Genomic DNA, 14,992 nt, shown 5'->3' with positions numbered 1-14,992 from the left:
GTTCAGATTATGTATTTCAAGACGTTTGTTAAGCTTTTGTCATTAAAACGCTCTTGTATGTAGGACTAATTTCTTACGCATCTAATTCAATGCCTCCGTTGCTAATTCCAAAACGTCATTTTAGAGTTAGTAACGGAGGTTTGAGCCACTGATAGCAGACTAATGCTGGGGACACACGACTAGCTGACACATTCTCTGACTGTTTTCATCGCAGCAGATTTTAAACACCGACTTTGAACCGCTTTGAACACAGACTGAACGCGCTGAACACGCGTTTGGGCATAATCAGTCATACGTATCAAATTACATTCATAACCGGCCTTAAAGTGTGTCCCCAGTTATTAATGCAGTTATTAGAGAGAGAGATGTTGCAATAATGAGACAGAAAAGCATGTGCGTCAATATTATTATTTATTTATTAAATAAATTTAATTCATTCTTTTTTTTCTATTATTGACAGATGACAGACTAGCCAAATAAATGAAACACAAAACCCTTTTAACAAGTAGGCCTATCAATAATTATTTATTTGTTATATTATCTGCAATAATAATCCGTGCTGCAGGACTATCCATTTATTTAGCCTATATTCAGTTTAATTTTCTATTGATTATAGATAGGACTATATACTTTATTTATTCAAATTAAACTGCATGTTTCTATTGATTGTGAAGCTAGACATTGAAAATTCCAGATCAAGCGCATGCGGCTTAATGTTTTTTTCTTGTTATGAATTGTATCCTATTTTCCGTTATTACCGTTAACTACGCGAAGTGATATGGAACTGTAATGCGGTCAAGACCTGCCTGGAACTACTTTAGCCGTGCGTTTCCCTGAAAATAATGCACACCTTAGAACGTTCGTCAACCAATCAGATTCAAGCATTCAGTGGCCCTGTAGTATAATATACTATAAAATTGTATTTGCAGAATCTCTTTTTCTCTCCCACCCTCTGTCTAAATAGATCATTTTAATGCATTCTTGCTAAATAAGTTTTAATTTCTGTAAAAAAAAAAAAAAAGTATCTTACTGGGACTATTCTTTTGAACAGTATATTTTATACTGTAAAAATACATACAATAAAATAAACAATAATTTAAGAATGAATAAATTACATTTATAAAATATTTTATAATTGTTATATTATAATATAATATTTTATAATTATCTAAAATTTTACTATATAAATATATTTTTTTTCAGGTCAGTAAGATTTTGTTTTAAAAGAAATGTATAATTGTATTCAGTAAGTATGCAATTAAATGAACATATATGTAATATATTTATTTTTAAGAGACTGTAGAGAGTCTATTTTTGGAAAGAGAGTGGGAATGAGATCATTTTATCATATTTGTTCTGTCAGTTGAGTAGTTTTCATAGGTTTTCACTGCACCTCACTTAACAGTAGAAGTTATTACAGAATATTTTTAGCTGATTTTAATCACAAAATCTCAAATTAAAGGCCAGATGTTGTGGTGGTGCTTTTTACTCAGTGCACCATCAGGATCCATCTGGGTGAGCTGCTGCTCTGTTTCCCCCTCCCCCTCTTACCTTCCTCTGGAAGGGGGTAAATATCAGGAGGGGGTAGGTAGTGTTTGGGGGTAGGTAGAGGGTAGTTAAAAGCCCTGCCAGGTGTTGGCATCAGATGTTGTTTTTTTGGGGGTCCATATGAAGCAGCACATCAAAGACTGCCTAGAGGCCTGTGAAGTTCAAATCTGGGGAGTGGGCCTATACGCCCATCACTTCTCCCAGCATTCTCTTCTCTTTTTAGTTTTAGAGCGGCTCGTTGGCCACAGGCGGTTGGCGAGCACTGCTGGAAAGTGCCCGCTATTTTTCTCAAGGAACCTGCTTTTGATGGCTGCTTTTTGAAATATACAACTGATTAAGTCAGTGTTTTGTCACATTGAAGATATTTAAGCATTGTAGGAAAATCAAGGATGAATTTCCAGTTGTCCAGAATTCAGCCTAATTGCTTGTTTCTTTGAAGAAGACCATAAATGTGCCCAACACCTTTCATCTTATTTTTTCCATGTGCCCTCTGCCCTCTTTATCCACCACTCTCTCTCATCAGTAATCCTACTCCCTCTATGGGTGTGTTTGTTTCTCTGATTGCCCCAGAGACTCTATTTAATTGCCTAGAACTGTGTAAAGAGGCTCAGTTATCTTGGTCTGCTTCTTCGTCAACTCCAACTAGGGATGAGCCTTATGACAATAGACTGAAAAATAGTACAGTTTGAAATTTACACTTTAAGATTAAATCTGACCTTTAAAAACGACTTTAATGGTTTATGTAGTGATTGTAGTCATAATAACACCTGTTACTGTAATTTTTAGTGCGATCACATGATCACACTTTTTAGTTAAAAAAATTCTGTAAATTACTGTAATATTCCATAGTAAATTATATGATAATTCATAGATTTTACTTCCAAAAGCATAACTTTTAACAGTATTTTACCGTTAAAATGTCTATTGTATGGCAATTTAGGCCCTGTTTACACCTGGTATTAAGATTTTGCGTTTTGGGCGATCGGATCACAAGTAGACGAGGGCGACATATTCGCGTTTACACCTGGTGTTTTAATTCATCTCTATTGTCCACTTTCAACCACTTCTGATCTGATTTCTTCGAGGGGAGGATCTATGGGCGGGTAAATGTATGTTTTTTTTCCAGATCTTTCGAACTAATGAACAAAATAAGCTCATGTAATTTACATATGAACGCACCGAACACAACGGAATAACATACAGCTTTCATTTCTGCTCTGACAGCCGCAAGATCACGCAGAACGCTGCGAGTGTGTGTTATAAATCAGGAATGGTAAGAGAACATTGTGCTTGGTACATTTTTCGTCTTCAAATCAAACTTGGTGTCTACAGCAGACAAAACTGAAATCCCGTCTGGCTACCGCGCTTCCCGGGATGTTTACACGGGAGAGCAAGTGGTCTTTTGTGGCTGTTCGAACGCATTCGACCACATGAATGCGTTTTCAACTACTTCTGGAAGTGGTCGAAAGTAGACAGAATAAATCCCACACTTACCCACACATAGACTTCAACATCCTTTTCATCTTTCAGCTCCAGAACCAGAGCGAATTAAGGGCTCCCACTGCAGAGAAGGCCGCCCTGTTTCTTGACGCCGCCATCGCAGCACGAAGCACCAACCGGCCGGATGCAGATGAGGAAGACCGGCGCAACTCGCACATGCTGTTCACCTTACACATCTATCAGTACCGCATGGAGAAGAGCGGCAAGGGTGGAAGTAAGTCTTGTGTTTGCACTGTGTGAAGTGATACTGCTACGTTTGACGCCTCTGCATGTTCTAAATCGATTATACTCAGTCTAGTCTAATTTCTTCTCCTCCTCCTCATTTACCCAGTGAAAGGAAAAATGCATCTCAAGCTTATTAATGTAATAGCTGTGATATTACAGGCCAAATCAGAGAGTTACCAGAATCCCTTCAATTTTCCTCTCGCTCCATCATGGTAGGAGGGAAATCAATCATGTCTGCTTTGACCACTTCATTAAACTTTAATGGGAATTTTAACAGAGAGTAATAATTCATGAGCAGCTAACAGCTCTAATCATAGCAGAGGTACCTGTCACTACGCCATCACGGTGCTAATTTGCATAGGTAAATACAGTGTTGGTCACTATCTTTTAACAGTGGAATTGCCATGGAAGCATCTTTGAATGGCTTCATCAAGTCTTCTGATTTCAAAAGCTGATTTTAAAATGGCAAAGGGTAGACAAAAACGGCTAGGAATGGAATAAATAGGTTCCTCCTGCTTATCACAAACGTAATGATATGGTGTTTCAAGGTCTAACATTTCTCTATAACACCTTGTGTAATAACAGTGTATTGTCAATTTACCCTTTGTCATTCTGTATTCTGTGTTGTGTGTTCTGCCATTGTGTTTGAACAATGTCTGTTATTCTTACTAGTAGTTATTTGCTAGACATAGCTGAGGATATAATCATCGGAACAGTTCCTCATCTGTACAGCACCCAGTTGTGCATGCATTTAACCTTTTGTTACTCCAAGTGTATATCAACGGTCTGTTATAGTCATAGGGAAAAGAATGAGTAGACAGCACATCACAGACTCACATGTGTATTTATGTATTTATGTTGTGCATAATATGAATATAGGTGTTTATCTATGCCAGGTTGCTCTGTCTTTGAATCATAGTGGGCTGCGCATCTTACTCATGAATAAATCACACACAGTCTTGTCAGCCACAAGTCTTCTCTGGGGGTGTTTATTAATATGTCTGTGCATTTGCCACTCCTCACTCTGTCCGACACTACCCCAGTGTGGGAGTGTCATCAGCGTGGTATGACCACACTGGCAGCATCTCAAACTGTCAGTGACATCAGTAATGAGTGGGGCTGACAGTGTATTTTTATCTTCCATTACAAGGATGGCTAAGCTGGTATTTTTACCGAATGAGATATTACCTCTCATTTTCTCTCTCTCTCTTTTTTTCCTCCAGTGTCTGGTGGTAGGAGCAGATTGCATCTGATTGACTTGGGAAGCTGCGAGAAGGTGCTTTGTAAGAGTAGGGATGCAGGAGGAGGTCTGTGTCTGTCTCTCACTGCTTTGGGAAATGTCATACTGGCTTTGGCCAACGGAGCCAAACACGTTCCATACAGGTAAGAAAATGTAAATAAGATATTGCAATGGGTCCTGTTGCTTAAAATGTGTAGATATGGTGCTAGCATCTTTACTATAATTTTTTCTACTAGTAATCAATATTGACAAATTGACATATATGACAATCGACTAGCATAACTGCCAAGTGGAATATAAAGTATTTTTTATAATGTCAAATACATCACTTATGCAGGTATGGCCATTAGCAGAATGTTCATGATAATTCTGAATATGTGCTTGGATCTGTCACGTTTACATAGAATATGTTATGCTGAAGCATTTGCACATAATCAAAGATGCCAGCAACAAGCTTGAACCTGTGATCTTTGTGTTGACAGGTTTATTGTCTGACTGATGCACTGCTGTTTATCTGTATTTTGCTGAGATCATAGATGATGAGCTCATAGATCATGCATCTCTTTTTAAAATAAAAACTGATATCTTTTCAGGATCACATGCACCATATTTCTTGCCTTTCTAAAACCTATGCACATTTGGAAGAATTGCAATATAGACATTTTTGTAGCTTTTTGATTAATATCATGGCAGAAGAGTTTAGTGAACCTTTCGATGGTTCTGCAGTTTTAGAGAACATTTAACGGCCAGGCTCCTTCAGTATTTGAGTAAACAGCTCACTTTCTGCTGACAATCTATCAACCTGTGTTTATGCTGACAATGAAAATGTATTTTTCTAGGGATAGCAAGCTCACAATGTTACTGCGAGATTCCCTGGGGAACATCAACTGTAGGACAACCATGATTGCTCACATCTCTGACTCCCCTGCCAATTATGCTGAGTCTCTTACCACCATTCAGCTGGCCTCCCGAATCCATCGTATGAGGAAAAAGAAATCCAAGGTAACTTTTTAGAACTAGAATTAAAGAATTCAAGAACTGACTAGAATTCAAGAATACTCGTAATAATAATAATTGTATATTCCACTTAGAAGATTTCAATCCGATTAAAATTTTATATATGTTTTATACCAAACAAAATCAACTTTTATTTTAGAGATAACAACATAGAAATATGTTTAGTGAATATTAACAGCAACAATGATTAATATTATAATTGAGTATCATAAGTTTCACTGTTATGGGACACAGAAAAAGTCACATGATATATTGACCTTGAGGTAGTCCTGCAACAGCTAAATGGTTTTGAAAACTTTACTATATAATTAAGCAGTCATATTGTTGTCTTGGGATTTGTATAACACTTGCCCTCAGAGTACAGTCAATGCATCAGCTGCTTAGACATAACAAAATGTGTTCGTGCATAAGTTTTGACAAGGTTACAACAATACCATTACATCAGAATTCCAGAGGTATTTTTTTATTTTTTGTCTTTGTCAAGTATGCATCAAGTTCTTCTGGAGGGGAGAGTTCCTGTGATGAGGGAAGGATCCGTCGACCACCACATTTGCGGCCCTTCCATCCCCGGACTGTGGCCCTTGACCCAGATCTACCATCATTCCTCAGTGATCCTGACTATTCTTCAAGCAGCGAGCAATCATGTGACACTGTAATTTATGTTGGCCCTGGTGGTGCTTCCATCTCTGATCGAGAACTTAGTGACAATGAAGGACCCCCTGCCTTTGTTCCTATCATCCCTTCTCTTAACCGTAAGCAACGAGGGAAAGAAGGGCCAGTTGACCATGATCACTTCAAATGTAACACCTTTGCTGAACTTCAGGAGCGATTAGAATGTATTGATGGTAGTGAGGAACCTACAGCCTTTGTTGGTGAATCTGGAGAAAATTCTGAAAGCCCTAAAATGGACCGTAGTGCAACCAAGTTGAAAGAAGGCTCTAGTTGCATTTCAGTTTCTCCCAAGACTCCTACCAAAGCACTCTCATCAACACAGGACAGCATATCCCAAAAGTCAATTTATGTGGCCAATAAACTGCCCAGCAGTCCAAAACACAAATTAGAACATCCCAAATTGCAAAGTGCCCAATCAGACAAAGATCTCAGAGACATGTCTGAGAGTGTGTGTAGGACAAGTGCAGATGGTGAAAAGGTGCAAATGGATACTAGATCCCTATGTACTCCAGGAAAACCAATAGTATCCCAAAACTCAGAGCCTGTGGTTAGGGAAAAGGTTTTTTTCAATAAAAAGTTACCCAAGCCTGCTCCCCCACCTCCACAACAAAGAGACTACGGCAGGCTCAGTAGTGAAACTGAAGAAAAGTCTGCTACAAGGATACCACCAATTGGGATGAGCCACCAAAAAAGAGGTGATTCAAATGGGAACTCACCTGTCAAAGTCCATCATCTTAATCCTAGGACTCCTGGGGAAATGAGGTCCAATCTTAGGGAGAGGTGCATGGAGAAGGACATATTGAGGACAACTGTAACCCTCAAACAGCCAGTGGAGCTAAATGGAGAGGATGAGCTTGTATTTACTCTTGTGGAAGAGTTATCAATTGGTAGCATTGTGGACAATGGGAGGCCCTCAAGTATTGTGAGTTTCAATAGTGATTGCTCGTTACAGGCCCTTGCCTCAGGGTCACGACCAGTAAGCATCATTAGTAGCATCAATGATGAGTTTGATGCCTATACATGCAATGTTGGTACCTCTGAGGCAAACATTAAAATGGTGGCTCCATTACAGGATAAAACATTTGCTTCGCTTGGCAGCCGTGGTTCTTCTATCACTTCGTGGCTCAGTGAAGTAAGTGTCTGTACTCTGGAGAGTGAAGGTGCCCAATCAGCAGATGTCTTTCTCCATCAAGGTACTCATACTGGTCTAGATAGCAGTTTCTACCTTGATTCTCTAAGCATGATCCAAAGCAGCCATCAAAAGCAACCCAAGAACTCTTTGAATGATAGTGGCTGTAGTTTCTCAGATGTGGACAGTGACAGTGCTGTATCAAGCAAACTTTCACTTAACAACTGCCCATCTTCTCCAGAGGCCCCACAACTATCTGCCAAAAATTTGCCAAAACTTGCAAAGGCAAATACCATTCATTTAGCTGATCCCAAGTCCTTTCAAGACTCTCAAGTTGTCCAGTGTAGTCTTTCCAGGAAATTAAAACCTACCTCATCTATAGCCCATAGTAGCAGTATCAGTGGAACCAGCTCCAGTAGCAACTGGAGACGTGAGCCACCTAGGCAAGACTGCATCCCAGATCCATGGCACCGAGTAGATAGCTCATTGGAGCCTTCTTTAACTTCTAATTCAAGTTCTTCGTCCAGACTGGTAAAAAATGGAATGAGTGGAATTCCTGCAAGAAAAGCCGGCACAAGTAGCAGTGTACCTCGAATGCCCAAAACACTGGGGTCAAACCCATCCCAAAGGGTGGTGGACGGATGTGAAAAAACCATCAACAACAGGAAAATGGAGTCACCGAGCAGGATGCCACAGCTCAGACGAGGTGCAACAACGCTTGGGATAGTTCCAGTCATCCATCCGTCCATTGATGTCAAGCTTGCGCAAGATATTGTTTCCTCAACAAGCAGTTTGAAGTTCTCCTCTTTAGGAAAAAGTGGAAAAGCAAGCAAGCAAGAGGATAGTATGTCAAAACCTGGAAATGTATCACCACCTCCACCTCCAGTTCGCAAATCCAGTTTGGATCAAAAGAATCGAATCCTGTTTCCCTCAAGTGCCTTAAAGTCTGCTTATGATGCAGGAAAGTCTTTAGCACCAAGGGCTACAGGTTTAGAGGATGACATTGATATTTGCTCTAGGGGTGATTCAAATAGTTTAAGAGCATCTAACTTAAAGGCAGAACATAGTTTGATAAAAGCAACCTCCAGTCTCAAAGCTAGAGGAGCTAGAAGTGATACAGGACAGCTTTATGGGAGCCAGATATCTCTAGACAGATGTGACAGTTTATCATCTTTGGGGTCTAAACCTGCTCTTAGTCGAGAGAACAGTGGTGCTAGTCTCAATAGCAAGTCAAGCAAGTCTGTCAGTAGGTTTGGATCACCTGTTTCCACCTCTTCCCCAATTGCTACCTCTCCTCCTTCTTGTATAAACCCAGTAAGCACTGTAAAAAATGGAATTGTCAAAGGCAGCCTTAATGCAAGACCAATACCTGCTAATGCCAACAAAGCTCGTACATTATCTGCAAACAACTCCAAAGCCCTTAGCTCATCCACTAAGTCTCTTGTGGCACCTGCAACAAGGAATGCCAACCTTCCTCCTTCAGGAAAGACTGCGTTACCTCGAGCAACAGTAGGATGCAATGGTAAATCCACAAGAGGGACTATCATGGGTACCAAGCAAGCAATGAGGGCAGCAAACAGCCGTGTTAGTGAGTTGGCATTGGCCAACACTTCTGGGAAACATACAAGGGGCTCAGGTGATTCTGACAGTGGCAATGACAGTGGAGTGAACCTTAATGATGACAAGCATACCCCAATCCCCATTCTTCCATCTCCATATAGTAAGATCACAGCCCCAAGAAGACCTCAGCGCTACAGCAGTGGGCATGGAAGTGATAACAGTAGTGTGTTAAGTGGGGAGTTGCCTCCTGCTATGGGACGAACTGCACTTTTCTACCATAGTGGAGGGAGCAGTGGATATGAAAGCATGATCCGTGACAGTGAAGCTACTGGTAGTGCTTCTTCAGCCCATGACTCTATGAGTGAGAGTGGGATGTCCTCCTCTGGTCGCACAAGGATCTCCAAAGCACCCAAGAAGAGGTCAAATGGTGAGTAACACCTGTTGTTTTTTATGAAGACATCAAGTGTTTGATAAGGTTATATTTCTTTTGTACTTTTTATATATGCCTGTCATGAATTGTGCTATACTGAAGTCCACACAACTCTTTCTGAGAGCTAATCTGGCTATGAAACGGTGACATTTTATTACAGTTTTATTGTATAAATATGTGCCTATTTAAGACAGTTAATTCTAACACCTGCTCATCACATGCAGTTTAGTAGGTTTGAATCTCCATCCAGCCTGCATCATCATACGCATACAAATAACTATCACATCTTAGTATTCCTCAGTATATTTGTAAAGCACTGGTATACTATCTGTACTTGATTTCTTTATGTATTTTATGTAGACAGAGCTTGCTTTATTTTTCTGTACCCATCCATCTTTTTAACTACTCTTTTTTTCTGTGTCCCAATTGCATTTGAACTTTTCTGTTTTCACATATTTACTTTGTCTCTTCATGGATCAGGCCTCCAGAGGCGGCGCCTCATCCCAGCTCCCTTACCGGACACCTCTTCCCTGGGGAAGTCTGGGACCACGGGCCAGTGGGTGGACCTTCCCCCTATGTCCGGACCATTGAAAGAGCCTTTTGAGATCAAAGTGTATGAAATTGATGACGTGGAGCGGCTTCAGCGTCGAAGACAGGAGAAGACAGATGAGGTTAGTATGGGATTTCGGGGTGTTTTTTTTTTAGAAACTGAGATCTAGTGAAATCCAGTTAAGTGCATTTAAATTTAACTTAGTCTTTTCTCATGGGAATGTAAAATATGTGAGATATGTGTTTACATCTTACAGAGAGTAGTTAAAATGTAAATTGATTAATTACTATGTATTATAAGTTTGCACAGTGCATAGCAGAGATGTCAGATACCAATTTTTTCTCGCTAGTAGCTTCCCAAAGATTGCTTTGATCTAGGTTGGGTTAGATTGTCTAATCTAAAGAGCAATATTTTTAGGTCAGCAATATGCTTTATGTATCATATTCAAACTCTATACATTGAGTGAAGGTTTTGGCTCTTTGCTTCTTATTAACAGTATAATGATAATGTTGGGATATATGTATGCTGGTTGAAGATTGCATCTGAAAAGGAAATACTTTTTTGGTTACATTTGAAACACTGGAGGGATGAAAAGTTAACTATCTGGAATTAATTAGTTTGGGGGTAAAACTGCAGGAGAGAAATTCTGTAGTAAAATAATCTATTATCGTTTCTATCATTAAATCAGCAGGGTGAAGTTATTAAATAGATTTAAGAAGATTATCCTCAATTTGTCTGTCAGTGTTTTTAAGGCCAGTTGGTATTGCAATGGAATCATGTGCCGAGGTATTGTAGCATTATTGGATAATAGGGGTGCATGTATGTTGTGTTGTCCACTTAGTATAGATTCTTACATCCTTTTCCTCTTTGTTACAACAGTCATTTCAGGATGTTGAGAAGGTATATTCAATAATTCGCATAAATGTTGAAGTGAACCAGACTGTGACGTGAGAAAGCTTATATTCTTCCATTACCATGCCTGAAAAATATCACAGTATTATTATAGTTCTGTATCCTATGGTTATTTTGTGCAGCAAATGTCATGGAAAGGTTAAAGCAATTTAAGGAATCAGCATTGTACTATTTTTTTTCTTCTTCTAATCAATCCTGACAACACAGTGAAATGCAGTCTCACTCGATAAGCCCAAAATGATTTTACCTCATTCTTACAGTCAAAAAAGTCTGTGGCATGGAACTGTAATTTTAACCATCATGTCCAACTTCTGTCCACAGGGCCTGATGTATTTTAACACTAAATTGAAGGTTCTTGAGAAACGACAGCAGCAAATCAGAGATCTCACAGCCAAGCATAAGACTCTGAAAGAAGAGTTGGAGGACACCAAGTCTAGACTAATGATGGATTCCAGCAAGTGGATAGGAGAGTGTAAGTATTATATCTTTACACTAGTTTGGACACACTAACTTGTGACTGGTAGTGCTTCTAGTAGACAAAAGTGAAAGTTCATGCTAAATACTTCCAGTCCATTTCATGAAATAACTGTGTTCTGGTTTGTTTCACAGTTGAGGTGGATCAGGATTTGGATCAGGAGTCGCAGGAGTACTTCGAGGCATTGGAGCAGGCTACGGCTGAACTGGAATACTGCGTCAACCTATGCAAGTCTCGTGTCATGATGGTGACCTGCTTCGATATTCGAGTAGCATCTGACGTGCAGGAAGGACCGCGAGAAGTTGAGGTTTAAGAACGCGATGTGGTGATCGATGGACAACGAGAAAGAGATGGAGGAAGACAGGACCCTGGATGTCTGAAAGGAAGGATAATGAAATGTAGCAGCCGGTCCAGTGATTTCGAGAAAACTCATGGATCAAAGGAATGACCTTCATAATAAGATGGAAAACTGAATTCTGCATGAAGTAGGAACTTATTATCTTCTGGAGAAGACAAAACTGTTCCGGTTATATGCAGTGCCTCATAACAAACATGGAATAGACTTGCTCAAAACGAAAGCCAACAAGCTTTGATGCGTTTGACGCATTTCCTTACCCAAAGGAAAAAGAATCATTATTCTCACTTACCGAAGAGTTATTCAACCACGCCACAAAGTGCCTTTTTCATATGACTGTTTTGTACATTTGTTGTCAATCATTATTTTTTCTACTGGTGCTAGTGCTATGACCAGCATACTCAAGCCGAACCATATTTTTTTTTTTTTATTGCATTGTATAGTGTATTTATATGAACTTACGGTGTGTGAAATATAATTTTGGGTGCAAAAGGAGAGCAATAAGCTGAACTTCCATGCTTTGCCTTTGCCTCCTGAACTATCACCTCTGTCAGCATATTGTTATTAAACCTTTTGAGCCTTATGTTGTATTTGTAGTTACTGTCGGAGTGTTTTTCTATCTTTCAAAGGTCTTTTAAAATCTTTTTAAGGAACACGGTATCACTCAGCAATTGACAGTCATATGTGATGCAAGCCAGGTTTCATTAAAGTGTTTGGTTTGGTTTCTTTGGCTCCAAACCTTTCAAACTGTACTGATAATGGATGCATATGCACCTTTAACATATTTATTTCCCAGAGAATCCTATAGGTGATTTGAATTGGTACTACGTTTGCTAAGCCATGTTGAATGTACATTAAAGCATTTTAATGAACAGCACAAAAATTCCCAAAAATTGAAATCTTTAGCATTGTTATTGGTTCTTATCACATAAATACATGCAAGTCAGTGTCATTGTTATGCCTGCGATGGATGCGTGTTCCTAGAGAGGTGCAATCTATTAAAATGCAGATTGGCCTCTTGTTCTTGTTTACTTTAAACAGACACTTTTGCAAATGGGATTCATTAGTGTAACCTGACATGTCTAGCTCAGCCTTTCTCTGTAGACACACTGTGTGCTGCATTAAAAGAGCTGTGGTTGTAATTAAAGAGGGGTGAGGTGACATTTGTGCGGTACAGGAAGGACTCTTTTCCATAACTTTTCAGATAACAGCATCCTAAAAGTAACCATAAAAATATCTGATGAGATTTTAAACACTGTGGCCCGCTCAATGGCATTTTTGATGCTATTTGATGCATATTGGATGCTAAAATACACCTTTTTTATAGACTAAGAGAACGTTGATGCTGTCTTCAAACATTAATAAAGTCCAGTTCATGATGCATTGCAGTTTTTTTTAAATACACTGTGGATGTACATCCAAGCCTTAGACCTATGCATCCATGTAATCATGGTCTTGAACAAACAACCTCAGCAACTGCAACAGGAAGCATTTAGCACAGATGACTGTCTCAATGTCTAGCCTTCACAAGATCTATTATCAATATTTTCAGCGCTCATTGTGCTGTTTAATAACTGCTGTAAAAGACCACCTGATGTCAAAGACGCCATTACAGAACTTTGCTGGTAAAAGTGATTCAGTGTTTTGTAGCTGCCAGAATGACTTTCCTGTTACTTGTCTATCAAAGGCCATGAATGACCTTTAGATCTCATTTGACATTTAAGAAAATCAAAACCTTTTCTTGGATTTATTTACCTGTATAAACACTCTCAGGCCCTTTTTCAAGATGCTGCGTGAGATTTGTATTTTTTTCTAGAGTTTATTCTTCATCTTTGAATTTTGTATTGATTATGCTGGCATTCACTATACTTTATGAACATGGGTTTAAAAGACACCAAACTGAAACTTTTTTTTTTTTTTTTGAATGAAAGCTGCCAATGTATGTTGCGTCATGTTTCATATCAAATCATATTTTCTAACTTTTTTTGTTTGTTTGTTTTGTAAAGAATTTTCTGACCCTCTGTATAAATGTATTATAAGGCAGCTTGGGATAACACTGTTTTTCTTGTGAATAAAAATTTCCTTCTTATTTGTCTTTGTCTGTCCATTTCTTTGAATCATATGAATATTTACTTCATCATTAAGATGTTTCTTTAGTGTTTCACAAGTAAAAACTTGATTACAGTCTCAATTATTAGATTTTCTGAAGAAAATGTAAAAGTTCTGTTATTAATTACGCACCCTCATGTCGTTCCCAACCTGTAAGACTTTCATTCATCTTCGAAACACAAATGAAGATATTTTTAATGAAATCTGAGCGATTTCTGTCCCTCCATTGGCAACTACACAGCTCCTATTTTGACTCTTCAAAAAGTTCATAAAGAGGTCGTAAAAATAACCCATATGAATTGAGCAGTTTAGTCCAAATTGTCTGAAGATACACAATCACTATATGATGAACAGACTGAATTTAGGCTTTTATTCACATACAAACATTCATCAAATCATATGAGTATATCAAATACAGTATATACATATAAGATACTGATATAATACTGAAATATAATTATATGTTTGATACATTTTATATGTATCTTTTTCTAGAAGTCCATTGCTTAGCTATCAGGTCTGCAATCTCGTCAGTTATTGGACAAAATATTGTGGCACATTGCAAAGCAGCATGACTGTTACACTCAAAGACTAAAATTACCAGTGCAGATTTTGGTGTTTGAATGTATTTAATTATCATATCAACAATGCATCCCTAACGGTTTCTTTGTAAATAAAGAACACTTGTGTTATGTTCCATGTTTACATCTATATTATTATGAAATGCCTTTTAAATATGGTAAATGTCAAGGACAAACCTATGGCTAAACTAAACTAGTATATAATATATCTGCCCGAAGTTTAGTTCTGTTTCTAAGTATTGAGCCTTATTAAATCGTAAATAGTCTGTTGAGTATTAATACACACTAAGCTGAAATCCAATCCAATGCCGAGCTGCTATTAAAAACACACTGGAATTCCAGTTTATAAATCAATCACCCCAGTTTCGTTTACCCATCTTGGTAAACACAGCGAGACACAGAACTATATAAAGAATGAGCGACATGTCAGCAATCCACAGGTGTTGGAGATAAATATATAGAAAGTGATGAGCTGTGTCTGCAAACCATAGCACAGCACAGATTCACACAAAAACACATACATGCATTCAACATGGTCCTGTCACCTCGTCACCTGCTCTGATTTCCACACACGAATACTCTATTTGATTGGGCGTACACACAAACGCACGTCCATGGGAGTGATTACTGCGAAAAGCACAGCTCTTGCAATTTATCAACCTAACAATCTAAGATAACAATTTGGTTTT

General features: G+C 38.6%; 1 protein-coding gene across 3 annotated transcripts in view; it reads left to right on the top strand.

Moving 5' to 3' along the window:
• The window catches only part of kif26ab (kinesin family member 26Ab), a 115,064-nt gene extending 101,362 nt beyond the window's left edge, over positions 1 to 13,702 (top strand). For all 3 annotated transcript variants that reach the window (XM_079854257.1, XM_079854258.1, XM_079854259.1), the window contains 7 exons: positions 3,079 to 3,262; positions 4,497 to 4,656; positions 5,353 to 5,515; positions 6,015 to 9,318; positions 9,802 to 9,992; positions 11,105 to 11,255; positions 11,393 to 13,702. In XM_079854257.1, the coding sequence (XP_079710383.1) occupies positions 3,079 to 3,262; positions 4,497 to 4,656; positions 5,353 to 5,515; positions 6,015 to 9,318; positions 9,802 to 9,992; positions 11,105 to 11,255; positions 11,393 to 11,571 (4,332 nt within the window). In that variant the 3' untranslated portion in view covers positions 11,572 to 13,702. The remainder of the gene's footprint in view (positions 1 to 3,078; positions 3,263 to 4,496; positions 4,657 to 5,352; positions 5,516 to 6,014; positions 9,319 to 9,801; positions 9,993 to 11,104; positions 11,256 to 11,392) is intronic.
• The last annotated feature ends 1,290 nt before the right edge of the window (positions 13,703 to 14,992 follow it).

The sequence above is a fragment of the Squalius cephalus genome (genome assembly GCF_949319135.1).
Source record: "Squalius cephalus genome assembly, chromosome: 20".
Lineage (NCBI taxonomy): Eukaryota > Metazoa > Chordata > Actinopteri > Cypriniformes > Leuciscidae > Squalius > Squalius cephalus.
Note: the sequence above shows the minus strand (reverse complement) of the source record. Positions and strands in the feature narration are given on the sequence as shown.